The sequence below is a fragment of the Lolium perenne genome, chromosome 7, assembly GCF_019359855.2.
Source record: "Lolium perenne isolate Kyuss_39 chromosome 7, Kyuss_2.0, whole genome shotgun sequence".
NCBI classification, from domain to species: Eukaryota; Viridiplantae; Streptophyta; class Magnoliopsida; order Poales; family Poaceae; genus Lolium; species Lolium perenne.
Window position 1 is genome coordinate 194,252,252 of NC_067250.2, and position 13,643 is coordinate 194,265,894.

Here is a 13,643-nt window from a genome sequence, read left to right on the forward strand (position 1 = left end):
AGCCCTCCATATCCAATCCCGGGCGGATACCCGATATGTAGATTATCAATAAATTTTTGTAGAGATTTTAGCCAAGTCAAACATGGAAGGGTGAAGCATACAAACACATCTACACAATATCCAACCGAATTGTGCTCTTCTCTTTCTTCACATGAAAGATCGCTGGAGGTTCAAATGTTCAATCCAACTACTATACTAATCATCCCCAATCAGTTGGAGAGACGACAAGTTAAGGTTACCTGCTTTGGGGCAAGAGAGGCGGGCTCCTCAAGTCTCCCCAGCGCAAGACGTTTCGTGCGCGTAGCAATTTAACCAACCAACCCTCAATCCCCACTCCTCCTCGTCCCTATCTCTTCCTCCTCCTTTCCCCTCCTCGTTCCCCACAACCACACGGCCGGCCTCGCTCTTCCTCCGCCGCCGAATCCCCGTCCAGTCCGATCTCGTAAGCGCCGGGGCCTCGCCCCCGCTCTCGATCCATTCCTTCGCCGATCGATCCGATTTTTCTGGCCTGACTTTCTCGGTGTTTTCGGGTTTCCAGGAGCAAGAACCGCAGGCGCTTCGATCCAGCCCGTGAGGATTCGTTCCGAGACTTTTCGGTGGTTGTTGGGGGGTTTCGATCGGCGAGTTTTGGGCTGATTCCCGTGGTGATTTGTTGTTTGCTCGTAGGGCGGTTGCGGAACGCGTGGCGTGATGGCGAGGAGTTCGTTCAAGCTGGAGCACCCGCTCGGTTCGTCTTTCCCTGCCTCTTGCCCTCTTATTATTATTTTTCTCTGTTGTTTCGCTGTGATTGTCGTGGGAGCTGTGATCTGCTTGTTTTGTGGCTTGTTGGGAGGATTTCGATGTCCTTCTGTAAGTGTTGAGGGTGTTGCTGTGGTTAATTATAGTCTAGTTAGATTGCCTGTTAAGGTCAGTTAGTTTGATCATTCGCAAAAAAAAAAAGGTCAGTTAGTTTGATGAACACCATGCCCTGTTGCTAGCCGGTATCGTTTGACTAACTTGTTTCTGTTCGTGGTTACTTACATGTTTCTTGTTGCGTAGCCGGCATTTCTGATGTGAGTGGAAGTCTTTAGCCTCTGGCGTAAGATAACACATTATGTCAATATATACTCTAATCATATTCTGGTGTAAATTTCTCTTGGAAGCTGCTGTTTCATTACATAAGAGACTTGATATGTCTGATATTATAATTTCTCTATGGGCGAAATTGATTATTCACATGGCTATAGTGGGTTAAATGAATTATATAGCCATTTGGATTGTGCACGATTTGGTGTGACTTCGATGAGAGCCGTAACCTGTAGCTTATGCAGCACTCTGTTTTTTATGAACTTAGGACTTAGATGGCCTTTTGTGGAATCTATGGTCATGATTGTTCTACCTGTCCAGTTTCCTGTTATTTCTAATTTGATTAGATTAGACTTTGATGTTCATTTTTCCATGTCTTCCCTAGTTAAGCGGCACCATCTGTGGGTTATCTGTCTCAGTTCTTTCAGCATACTGATTTACCACGTTCTGTTTCTTTTACTGGTTGTGGTTTTCTATGGAAACTTTGTTCATGTTTTCAGTGTAGAATAGTCCTATTCTCATTCTGTTTATGCTTTGTGTTACAGAGAGGAGGCAGGCTGAGGCCAACCGCATCAGGGAGAAGTATCCTGATAGAATTCCTGTAAGATCCTTTTTCCTGTTCACGTAGTTTGTTTCCTTTTTTGGTGATGGTTGTTCTAATCCAAAGCAAATTCCATGTGAGTAGGTCATTGTTGAGAAGGCCGAGAAGAGCGACATCCCAGACATTGACAAGAAAAAGTCAGTTCTTATTATCTGTCTGTTCATATTTTCAGTGCCATTTAATAAATATTGCTTTAATAAGTTATTATGTTTGAAATTAGCCTTTTTGTGCTTATGACATCCTCATCCAGCAGTTTTATGTTCCTGAGTTTGTCAGACTAACAACATGCAACTGTTGGTTGGTGATATTGCTTTGAGCATTATCCCTCTGCCAATCATCTATTTTATTCCTACTTGTCCAGTCTTAGGTTTTCTTACTCAAGTGTTCTTTTTTCGAGCAAGTTGCCATTTTAAATTGATTACACATTCCACCTTGAATAGTCATTGCGTGTACCTCATTCCAACAGTACATTGCGGAATGAAGATTATTGGTTTTATTATATTTATGCTGTTAACCTGTTAATTGTTTTTGTGCAATCTTGCATCTTTATAATGTCAGCTGTTACATACCATTGTACTTGTTCTAAGTTTTGCTTTCTAACATATGCAACTCCATGCAGGTACCTTGTTCCCGCTGACCTCACTGTTGGACAGTTTGTGTATGTCGTAAGGAAGCGGATCAAGCTCAGTGCTGAGAAGGCGATCTTCATCTTTGTAAAGGACACCCTCCCACCGACAGGTATGAAAGATACTAACCTGTCGTACCGCAATGTCTTGGAAACCTTTAATTTTGTTATCCTAAACACATGTTGGTCCTGCAGCTGCTCTGATGTCTGCAATCTATGAGGAGAACAAGGATGATGATGGCTTCCTCTACATGACATACAGTGGCGAGAACACCTTTGGGCTGTTCTAACTGTGGTGGGCGATAAACTAAAGCTGCTGGACAATTCCTCCTGTAAATAGGCATCTGAAGAAGGAACGCCTCTGTATATATCATGGTTCACCTTGTCGTTGCAAGTCCTTGCATTTAATTGTTGAAATCGTGTCTGACGTTCAAAGCTTATGATGCTTGAAACGTTTTAATTACTGTCTGATCCTTCTGTCACAGTAGTTTCATTTCTCCTATGTGGTCATTGAAGTTAATGTCGTTCTAACAAATTGATATCCAGATTAAAGTGGTTAAGTTATCATTTGCTCTTGTGTTTCTACTCCCTTTGTTGTTGCTTGGTTCTGCCAATGAATCTGACCTGGAAGGCCAGCAGCAGTCCTCTTGTGTTTCTATTCCCATTCCCAGTTCTCTTATTTTTATCATCTTTGGTTTGTGAAAGGCATATGCCCTTATCTTGATCTTGAGGTGCTAGACACGCTGGAGCTGCAACTTCTCAGCCAGTTCATTCATCCTGGCACAAAATACTGGCGTCCCGACCCCAGTTAAGCTCATGGGAGGTCATGTGCATCGGTTGTCAGCACTATATCCTACGTATGATTTTTTCTATAATGTAAATATTGGTCTCTGCACTGGTAAATGTTGTATGGACGGAGAAACTCATAAATACGTTCATACACTCACTCTATCAATTATCAATGCACGATAATCTGGAAAGAGCGCAAAAACATTTCAGCCGTCAGATGGAAATGAAACAATTGTGAAGAGGAAAACGCTTTGGATCCGGCGACCGATCGCGCGCCAGCTATCGGTCGTCTAGCCTGGCTCCCGCGTCGGCTTAATGGGCCTACTTTTTCGGCTCAATAATGGTTTCGCTGCAAAATACATGAGTGTTGATAAACTTTTTGTTGCAAACAATCCGTAATTTTTGTAGGATTTGTTGTTATCAATTGTTGTAAAGAGACAACTTTTTTTATATGCTAATAACAAAATGATTTTTTATTTGTTGTAACCATTTGTGACTTTGGATAAAATAGTAGGTGATTTTTGTTGTAATTCTATCTGTAGCAAATTAAATGTCGCTTGACCACTTTGCATCATTTTGCAAACATATTGATTTTTTATTGTAATCATTTGTGACTTTTTGTAAAAAAAGTTGGTGACTTTTGTTGTAATTCAATATGTAACAAATTAATGTTTTCTTCTATTTTTTGCAAACATATGATTTTTGTTGTAATAGTCTCCGGTTTTTGTTAATAATAATGGCTACTATTGTTGTAAATTTATCTCCAACAAAACATTTGTTGGTTTAACCACTTTATTGTGACATTTTTTTAAAAAATGATGCGACTTTTTGTTGTAATAGTATATATTTTTTGTACGCGGAGAGAGGATTTTTGTTGTAATACTCTTCACATTAGGGGGTACTGCGGGTAGGTTTCCAGAAAAAAGGAGGGTGGTAAATGTAAAACCGCGTTTAAACTATTATCTGTGAAATATAGTACTGCGGGTTGATTCTCCAGAAACCGGGGGCTATAATGTAAACTTTCTAATGCAACAGATTCTAGACGTTCGATGACGATCCGATGGTGCGGAGCACAACCGATTTTGGGATTGGGATCCGGCGACCGACGCCCAGCGTTTGCCTTGTGAAGATGCTTGAAAGAACTGCGGTTCTCACATGCAACCAAAGCCTCGGTCGGTAATGTTTTCCCTCTCTTAGGCATCTCCAGCGGCTTGACACAAACGGATACAAGTGAGTGTGTGCATCCGTGCAATTGAAAAATGGGTTTGCATCCGAGCCCAACGGCCTGAGTAAAATGTTCAGTATGTCAGCGGGAACGTAAACGTGGCCTAAATTTGCATCGGGGATGCGTCTAAGCGGACGCATTTCGTGACCTTGTATTCCTAGCCAGCCCCGCACACCAGGGACATCGAAATCAAGCAACGTTCGCTCGCGTCCTCCGCCCCTTCTTTGCAGACCTAAGATGACGCCGCCACCTCACCACCGATGTGCCATACCATTGTTGTCGACCAGGTCTCTCCGTGTCACGCCTCCTCCTAGGTCCAGGCTCGGAGCTAGGGTAGTGGAGAGGTCCTGCCCGCGTCGCGGGGTCCTTGTAGGCCGCCCATTTGCACGGGGCGTCTACCGGCATCTACTCCCACGACATGTTCGATAGATTGCCGGTATGATCCCGATGCACATTTTAGGCACAATTTCCGGCCATTATGTGCCAGTATGAATCGATATTGATGCACTATTGGTGCCTCGCAGATGGACATCAGGCAGTCGCTCGAGAGGCTACGTAGGAAATGCATTGACAACTCTTCCGATGAACAGTCCGAGCAGACGTCGTAGCTCATGGTTGTCGTGGCATCTGTCCTCCACGAACACCATGAAAAGCAAATGCCGGTGTACCGGGGCTCAACGATGGACCGTTAGGGCAACGTAAAGCGAAACCAAGTCGGTGGGCATGTCCGGCTCTACAAATACTACTTTCACATCACTGATCTGGTGTACAAGAAACACATGTTCCAGTGCCGATATCGGATGTCAAGAGACCTGTTCATGGTCATTTTATAGGGCGTCATAGACTTCGGCCCCTACTTCCAATGCAGGCCTGATGCCACTGGTAAGCTAGGCTTCTACTCTCACTAGAAATGCTCTGCAACTGTTCGCATGCTTTCATATGGAATGCCTGGTGATATTTTTGATGAGTACATGCGAATGGGTGAAAGCACCTGCCATGAATTCATGTACCGGTTTTTTCGAGCCGTGAATTGGGTGTTCGGTGAACTATACTTGAAAGCTCTAACCGTTGAGGACACTAGACAACTGTTGTCGATCAATGAGGTTAGAGGGTTCCCAAGCATGATCGGTAGCATCGATTGCATGCTTGGGAGTAGCATATCTATCCATTGGATGGAAGGGTCGGTACAGTGGCCATGCCGAGGGATGCACCGTTATTCTGGAGACAGTGGCATCGCAAGATTTGTGGATTTGACACTCTTTTTTTTGGCATACCCGGTTCACACAATAACCTCAATGTGCTCAACCGCTCTCCTGTGTTCACTAGTCCTAAGGTGAGCTATGAGATCAATAGCAATGCATATGACAAGCCATATTATCTTGTTCATGGTATTTATCATGACTGGGCCACACTAGTGAAAACAATCTGTAATCCTCAAATGAGAAAGGATAAGAGATTTGCCAAGGTGCAAAAGGCTTGCAGGAAAGATGTGGAGCGACATTTGGTGTGCTCCAAGCTCGTTGGACTATTATTCGTCATCCAGCTAGAACATGGTCTCTTCATACCATGCATGAGGGGATGACCTATTGTGTGATCATGCACAACATGATCGTCGAGACAGGGCGCCCTGATGGCCGCAATGAACACGGGTAGGACTTTCAGGGTTAGTTGGTTGAGCAAAACCATGAGGCAGGTACCTAGAGGAGTTCCTAAATATTAATGTTGAAGTTTCCGACAACAACATTTTCAAACGCCTTGACAAGGATTTGATTGATCATCAATGAACATTGGATGGGTATCAACAGATGGATAAGTAGCCAATCTCATCTAACTTTTATTTGTTATAACAATTGTGGAGTAAGCTGTATGTGTTTTAATGCTTGATGCATGTAGACTTTTACATTTATTTGGTTATAATAATTAAGTATTTAGAACCTTTATTTTTGTTGTTTTTATGGCTGATTTGTTTCATATATTGCACATTTTTTTATGCAAATAACCCTAAACCGGTCTCCTCGGACATAATGCGTTGGGCCTCTCCATTTCCACATCCACGACCTAACGTAAACGGACGTACGCGGTCATTTTTTGTGTTCAAAATACCCCGGACTACTCCCTCCATCCACGTAGAAGTGTATTTCTAACTTTTGCTCTTAGTTAATTATTTAAAAAGAAATCCCATTTTGTATAAAGAGTAAAATATAATTGCTATCTTAAGCTAGACCTCACTTACGTGTCCCATTAAATAGGCTGACATTTGGAAGCGGTGACTCATCTCCTTTCTGGCCACTGATATTGTGATGACGCAGACATGAGATAATCAAATGGACGAGATGTGCCTCGTGTCCGGACACCTCACCACGCCGACCTCTACGCGTCTCTCCCACGTACACATCCGCACCCGTGCCCGCCCGTGGCCTCACCGGCGCCGCTCTATATATCTCGTCTTGATCCTGCCTGTCAAAGCACACACCAACTCCTCCAGACCCAGCGGCATCATCATCAGCTACCTGTTCAGAAGTGAAGTAGCAAGGCGAGGTCAGGCGGCATGGATTCAGGCAAGGAGGCGGCGGCGAACGTGGGCGCGTCGGCGCGCGCCGGCATGGAGAAGACGAGGGCCGCCGTGCAGGGGCAGGTGGACAAGGCCGCGGCGTACACGACGGGGCACAAGGAGGCGGCCGAGATAAACAAGGAGGCGGCCAAGGTGAAGATGCAGCAGAGGGTGCACGCTGCCGAGGAGGAGAAGCAGCGCGCCATGCGCGAGAACGCCGCCGCCAAGGAGCACGCCAGCGGCGCCGGGAAGGAGGAGGAGGATCACCACGACGGTCACCGCCCGGAGAGCGGCCACGGTGGGGAGTGAAGCGCGGGCGGTACGCTGAGAGCTCGGCCGGCTTGGCACAACGGCGCATCGCCCGAACGACCGGCGGTCACTCCGGCTCGCTGATTCTGTTTTGTGTCGGTTTCCATTTTGCTTGTAAATCTGATGTGTACTCCCAAATCTGATGTGTACTCCGGCTCGCTGATTCTGTAATAGGATGTGTGTGAGAACGCAATACAATTGTAAGCTGCATGTATTAGTTTTTTCTCGAGGGCAGTGAGTAAAAGAGTTGTCCAATTATTCAGAGTAAAATGGTGTTGCTATTAGTTTGCTTCAGTTTTCGTGCAAAATAAGTTCCGGAAAGCATAGGAGCACTCCTAATTAAATCCGCAACAAACTTCTGCTGCTTCCTTAAAAAGAAAGTGCAGGAAGCCCTAAGTGGTCAAAACCAATTTAAATTTAACGAAAAATCATACTCCATTCAGGAATAAGCCTACTCTTCTTTCTCCATCCAAAAATAAATGTATTTTAAGCTCTGTACTTGTTAAAAGTAGTAAGTTGTTCATAGAAAAAAGTACTACCTCTAGACCCTTTTAATGGACGCGAAAACCAGCTAAAACATGCTAGCAGCCTGCACAACCGATTTAATCGGATCGAAGGGAGTACCATCATTTGTATCATCAAAACAATGGTATCAGATCAATTTTGAATGTAGCTTCGAAATATACTCCCTTCGTCTAAGAAAATATGTGTCTTGCTTTATCTAGATACGGATATATCTAGCTTCATTTAGTTAGAGACATATTCGTATCTAGGTAAAGGTGAGACATCTATTTTTAGATGGAAAAAGTACTAACTATTTATTTTTCTTAATATTAATTAAACTAGAAATATTTGAATTAACACTAAAATACTTCCTCCATTCCTGCGACTTGTCAAAATTTATACCTAAGGAAGTAGTAACGTAGTGTACACTTTGAACCCTCCACCCACGAGATCATGCCTGTATGACCTACTACATATTGAGTATGTGAAAATGATCCTAATGTACTTCTCAGTTCCTCAATCAAATCTTTACAAATAATAACAACTAGTACTACAATTCAATATCTATTGTTTTAAAATTATCATAAAGTACATTTTCACATATGTATTAAAATATATATCGCACCAGACGAAACAGCGGGGCTCTCCCCTAATTCCGGGCTTCCCAGGCCAGTGGGCACACCTGTCCTGGCCACCTGCCGGAGCCTCACGCCACCAAAACTGTGGAGTGTGGAGCGCCGCGCGCCGGACACGGATCCGGTGACATGCCCATGGCATGTCACCGATGAACAGTGCGGTGACATGCACTATGGATCGTTGGATCAAAAATGAGCGGACCAGATTAAGTACTGTAGTGCGTCACTGTGACCGTTCCTGTAGCAGGTACACTGTAGCGTGCGTACTGTAGCATATACACTGTAGTACGTACACTGTAGCATAGTCCTATTCATGTTCATCTGTCCCTCGAGTTTGGATCCAACGGCCAAAAACTAGGTACATGTCACAGTTACTGTTCATTGGTGACATGCCCATGGCATGTCACCGGATCTCAATCCAGCGCCGAGGTAGGAAACACCTCCTCCAGACGAAGACAAGAGACGCCGCTGCTGTCGAGCTTTCCTTGTTCGGTCACTAGCACCATCGACATGGCCCCATTCTAAGAGAGAACAAGCAATCCTCGATGGAACATCATCATCATACAGAGCACATGTTAACTTATTGTGTACACAGACGTGGAACGAGATAATAAGACTTATTACTAGATTTTCTTTACTAAGCTTCAATAAGTCAGTAGCACCATCGACGAACCTTCAAATATAGCTTTTTTTAATAACAAATACTTGGCGCCAAGTGTACTGGTCTGCAGATGACAAGTTTCACCAGCCAACTCAACTTTCAGTCCACGCCTTTCATCAGAAAAGGTAAAAGAGATGGAATGACATCGGGAAAAATCTGACGAGAAGCTGGGAGCGTCTAAATTCCCAGCCATAGCATAAGCTGAACGCCTAGTATGAAAAAAAAAAGTTTGGCTTTAAGGGGAAGAAACCCAAAGCGCTATGATTTTACTAGAAGTAATTGTGTATACGACACCAAATTGCGAATGCGGAGACTCGGATCTGGACGGGCGGGGATGCATCAGCCCATCCCAACCACCGGGCTATGCCTCGGTTCACGCTGAACGTCTAGTATGTGCAGTCTCAAATCAGCACCCACACGCACACACACACAACAAAATCAGCAAGACCAACTCATCCCAATAGCGAGAACATATCAGAAGAAACCACTCACACTTAGCAAACTGATAGATCTTAATACATTCGGCGATCATATCACACACATACCAACTCCCAAGCACTCGATTCGAACTAGGCCAAACTTTTATTTTGTCTGTGGAGCGGAAGGGGCCGCCATTTTATTACATCACAAACCTGCATTGCTACATGAGGTTCGCCTCCTCGCGACATTCTGACCTCCTGGTCTTCAGTGGAGTTCCTTGAGGAAGTCCGCATGATCCACCAGAACCTACAGCACCAAGAATAAGCATCGATCACGTGCTGATACTGTGGTTAGCTAATTGCCAGAACATGCTCACCATGACATCAATACAACATATAAAATCTGAGGTAAAGTTCCATCTCGTTTCATTACTTTGTTAACCTAGGATGCCAACTTTCTTCCAATGTGTTATGCCAATTCGGTATGTAAAAAAACTACTAAAGTTTTATGCAAATGGAGGAACTATAGTTTAGGGCCTATTTGGCAACACAGTTTAGTTTCTGCATTTGCAAGATACCACAGTTTCTTAACATACCATAGTTTGAAATACTTTTGAGTTGTTTGGCTACAATAAAATACCACAGTTTCGAAACCGCGGCATTCCCAAAACTGAGTTATGTTTAGGTTATAAAAGTAAAGAGGTCTAGAATTGTAGTATCCCTTGCCGGGCGCTGAAATACCATGGTTTTGGATACTTTGGTTCTACAAAAAATCAAGCTGCCAAACAGAGCCTTAAGGATACCAATATAAACCTCCTTGAGATGATCCTGCTTTAGTATAATATTCTATTTTACAACCTACTGTAGGTGCCAATCAATGAGTACACTTTGAATAGATGTACTAGCCGGCAATAATTGGTTTCTACAAATGAACAAGAAATACTCTAACTTTGTAAAGCCAATTGTTTTCTTTTGCATTGTTTGGAATTAATTCATTTAACTACCAATAGCTCTTCAGATTTAAACAGATAATTGTTTACAGTAAACCCATTTCTTTTCTTGTTCATCATTAGTTAATAGTCCCCTAGATTGAAATAAAGCAGTGTTATGCACAAGATAGTCAGAAGACATACCACTTTCCAGCCATCTGGGTCAAGGAAAGAGGTGATTTTCGTGTTCAGCCCCGGTAGTGGCCCTGGCTGCCTTAGAATCTTCCCTCCTAGTTCTTTGGTAACCAGCTCGACAGCCTCAGCACTCTTGTACACATCATCGGTGCCAATAGCAACCTGCGCTTAGGTAACACAATCATCAGGAAATGCTATAACTTCACAAGGAAATAGGTGCAGAAAGCAACTTGTCAAAACCTGAGCGTATGCACTGCCCGTGCTATATTGCGTGACACCATAGTTGTATGTCAACTCCAGAACAGTGGTCTTATCCTCATCGGCATAGCCCAACATGGCGATAGTGTACTGCACAAATCATAAACATGCTCGGTCTATCAAAATTCAAAGGACAGAAAGCATCAAAACAATAATGGCCATGTCTCTCAGTAGTTCCGATCTAGGAAAATGTGTCTAATTCCAATTAGGTCCATGTTACCTTATACTGAGGCACATCCTTCTTCCTTAGAACCTTCATCCCGAGGGCCTGCATAGCATACGAAACATCAGAATATCACACATATGAACTGCAGAATAAGCAGAGAAGGTACTTTAGTGTTTCTAAAATTTCAAACAATCTTCCATTTTACAAGGAAATACCTTCTCATAGAATGAGATAGAACGATCAAGATCACCAACACGAAGCATAACTTGACAGAGAGGCTCAGGTGTTGGACCTCTCTGGATAAGCTCGAACATGTAACCATCTGGGTCTTGTGCAAAGGCAATCACAGTGGATCCTCCCTTTACAGGACCAGGTTCACGAGTGATCTTACAATCAGGAGATGATTTAATTTTCTCAGCCAGCTTGTACACCTGCATTGAATCCATGACACCATATAAGCACGAGTCTGCAAAATGAACGGTAAGAAGTTGGCACACAAAACAACACATACGTCCTCAGTTGCGATGGCAAAATGTCCAAAGCCCTCTCCAAGGTCATACTTGTCAACACCATAATCTATTAAACAAGGAAAAACATATTAGGACTGTAGGAAGTATAAAGAATGACACTATTATGGTTTAACAAAAGAATTTGCCAGTTCAGATGCAGATAGAAGAATAACGCCCCGTCAGTTCTCTTACTGAGGCTGACAGACATGTTATGTCACCAAAACATTAACTAGAATATCAAATCTGCTGCGCCAGAAAAAAAAAGCGAGTGGGCCAGTGAACATACTGTAAGTAAGCTCAAGTGCAAAATTAGTGTCCTCAGGTCCAAACCCAAGGAACGCATTGGTGTACTTCTCTTCAGGAACATCTCTCTTCCTCAACAGCTTCATGCCAAAGCATTCTGTGTAACACCTACGAGAATTAAATCAACCACATTAGCACAAACATACTAGCAACGATATTGCCAATATCACGATTTAACAGAAGTATAGCTAGGCACATACTTAATGGTCTTCTCCAGATCTCCCACACGGTACACAGCATGCAGCATCCTCTTCTTGTCCTGCTTAGGCCACTCCAGCACGGCCTCGGCGGACTTTCCAGCTTCGCTACCGGTCGCCATCCCTGTTATCAGAGTTATACATTTGATGATTAGAAGAAAGAGGTAAACATGCTAATCATGAGAGAGAAAAAACAATGAACCAACAAATCATGAACCCTGGAGCCCCCAACACTGAAGTAAGCCATTCACGCGGGTCAGAATTATGGTTAAGTATCAGAATGCTTCCAAAGCATTATATCAGTAAACAGAGCATGTCTCTATCCACGACCTACCATAAAAAATAATATAATCGTTTCGAGAACAAAATAGTGTCAAAACACCTATTCACCGGAAACATTACTTCACAACTAGAAAATAAATCAGCGCTTTCCCAACGGAATTCAAGATCTGAAAGCATCTCATCTTCTTTCCCCATGATATAGATTCCAACTAAGTGTACACAATCTTACTCTCCCGGTACGCAGCAAGGGTCTGTGCTAAATCAAACTAAAAAAAAAAATACCTCCAGCAAACTACACACACATAGTTGGACTGGGGGACTTTTCCCACGATTTCTACTGGATTTGCCAAAATCCTGCCCATCCGCAGTACTTGAACCAGATCAAATTACACAGATCTGGTCTAAACCGGCGCGCAATCAGAAGCAAGCGGAGAGGTTAAAGAAGGGGATTTGGTTGGAGGTGCTAACCTTGGAGATACGATCGGGCCGAGTCGACTAGATTAGGTTTGGTTCTGATCCCGCTGAGGAGCTCACACTCTCGAGGCTTCTTTGTTCCACTTCAATTTTCCAAGGGGCAAGACGACGGGGACCTATCTATATAGTACAACTACTCGCGTCACGTGTCACGTTGTGTAGCGGTGCCAGGTAGTGGAGTGGATTTCGTGCACGTACATGTTCTCTGGAAAAATGCCGAAGAGTTAGCTGTTGTGCATCTAGTTTTTCTAAGAAGAATAAATTTCATTTTCTTTTAATAAGAAGAATAATTTTCACTTTGTATACCTAAAGATGACTTTTTTTTAGGGAAATATACCTAAAGATGACTTATGATAAAGAGTACCTAACTTACAACTCTGTCGCAAATCGTCCAACCCATTCATTTGAAAAAAAAGAGAAAATTTGCTACAAGACATCGTTATTTTCCGGTGATTGCTGAAACACAAAACACACCACCTGGATAAAAATAGAAATTTTTGCACTTTATCATTTGTCTTCAAACCAGTCATAGCGTGGTCATCGACTGAATGACAAAAAAACTACCACAATTGTGCCAAACGTGACAAATACCTACCATTTGACGTGTTTTCCGGTAGTTCTATTCTATATGGTTGTCACATTTGGCACAATTGTGGTAGTTTTTGTCATTCACTCCGTGGTCATCACACGCAAAGGTGAAAAACTTTCCACTTTTAGCCAAATAGTATGTTCTGTCAAACATGCCACATAATTATAATGGTACATGAAAATATATAATCGAGCGCTGCGTTTGCCAAAACGCCAACAATATTCTGTAGCAAATTTTTCCTTGAAAAAAACCAGTGACAAAGCACATCCGGTACGGCAAGAGCTACCAAATTCTACTTATCACATTCTAGATCCAATTCACTTATGCTTAATTAACCAATAAGGAAATATTTTTGCC

General features: G+C 43.1%; 3 protein-coding genes across 3 annotated transcripts; 2 read left to right on the forward strand and 1 right to left on the reverse strand.

The window, feature by feature from the left end:
* Positions 1–275: 275 nt before the first annotated feature.
* LOC127314614 (autophagy-related protein 8C) lies at positions 276–2,858 on the forward strand. The gene is made up of 7 exons (XM_051345119.2): positions 276–442; positions 539–570; positions 667–727; positions 1,611–1,666; positions 1,751–1,803; positions 2,286–2,404; positions 2,487–2,858. The coding sequence occupies exons 3-7, from the start codon at positions 691–693 to the stop codon at positions 2,579–2,581; spliced, it is 360 nt and encodes a 119-aa protein (XP_051201079.1). The 5' UTR covers positions 276–442; positions 539–570; positions 667–690; the 3' UTR covers positions 2,582–2,858.
* Positions 2,859–6,758: 3,900 nt separating this feature from the next.
* On the forward strand, positions 6,759–7,449 carry LOC127314613 (18 kDa seed maturation protein-like). Its single transcript, XM_051345118.2, has one exon. The coding sequence runs from the start codon at positions 6,854–6,856 to the stop codon at positions 7,163–7,165; it is 312 nt and encodes a 103-aa protein (XP_051201078.1). The 5' UTR covers positions 6,759–6,853; the 3' UTR covers positions 7,166–7,449.
* A 1,990-nt stretch (positions 7,450–9,439) lies between these two features.
* LOC127314612 (lactoylglutathione lyase) lies at positions 9,440–12,849 on the reverse strand. Its single transcript, XM_051345117.2, has 9 exons — positions 12,692–12,849; positions 11,945–12,065; positions 11,728–11,852; positions 11,444–11,508; positions 11,148–11,363; positions 10,987–11,034; positions 10,749–10,856; positions 10,518–10,670; positions 9,440–9,691 (listed from the first exon to the last, which is right to left on the reverse strand). Exons 2-9 carry the CDS (start codon positions 12,061–12,063, stop codon positions 9,650–9,652), a joined length of 876 nt encoding a protein of 291 aa, XP_051201077.1. The 5' UTR covers positions 12,064–12,065; positions 12,692–12,849; the 3' UTR covers positions 9,440–9,649.
* Between the last annotated feature and the right edge of the window lie 794 nt (positions 12,850–13,643).

What these genes read in the sequence shown, in the direction of transcription:
- LOC127314613 (XM_051345118.2), top strand. Translation starts at nt 6,854, where the DNA reads ATGGATTCAGGCAAGGAGGCGGCGGCGAACGTGGGCGCGTCGGCGCGC.
- LOC127314612 (XM_051345117.2), bottom strand. Translation starts at nt 12,063, where the DNA reads ATGGCGACCGGTAGCGAAGCTGGAAAGTCCGCCGAGGCCGTGCTGGAG. An exon ending in TGCACTTGAGCTTACTTACA is followed by an intron (nt 11,509 to 11,727) that starts GTATGTTCACTG and finishes CTTGTTTAATAG; the next exon opens with ATTATGGTGTTGACAAGTAT. An exon ending in TTGCCATCGCAACTGAGGAC is followed by an intron (nt 11,364 to 11,443) that starts GTATGTGTTGTT and finishes GATTCAATGCAG; the next exon opens with GTGTACAAGCTGGCTGAGAA.
- LOC127314614 (XM_051345119.2), top strand. Translation starts at nt 691, where the DNA reads ATGGCGAGGAGTTCGTTCAAGCTGGAGCACCCGCTCG. An exon ending in CAAGCTGGAGCACCCGCTCG is followed by an intron (nt 728 to 1,610) that starts GTTCGTCTTTCC and finishes TTTGTGTTACAG; the next exon opens with AGAGGAGGCAGGCTGAGGCC. An exon ending in AGTATCCTGATAGAATTCCT is followed by an intron (nt 1,667 to 1,750) that starts GTAAGATCCTTT and finishes CCATGTGAGTAG; the next exon opens with GTCATTGTTGAGAAGGCCGA.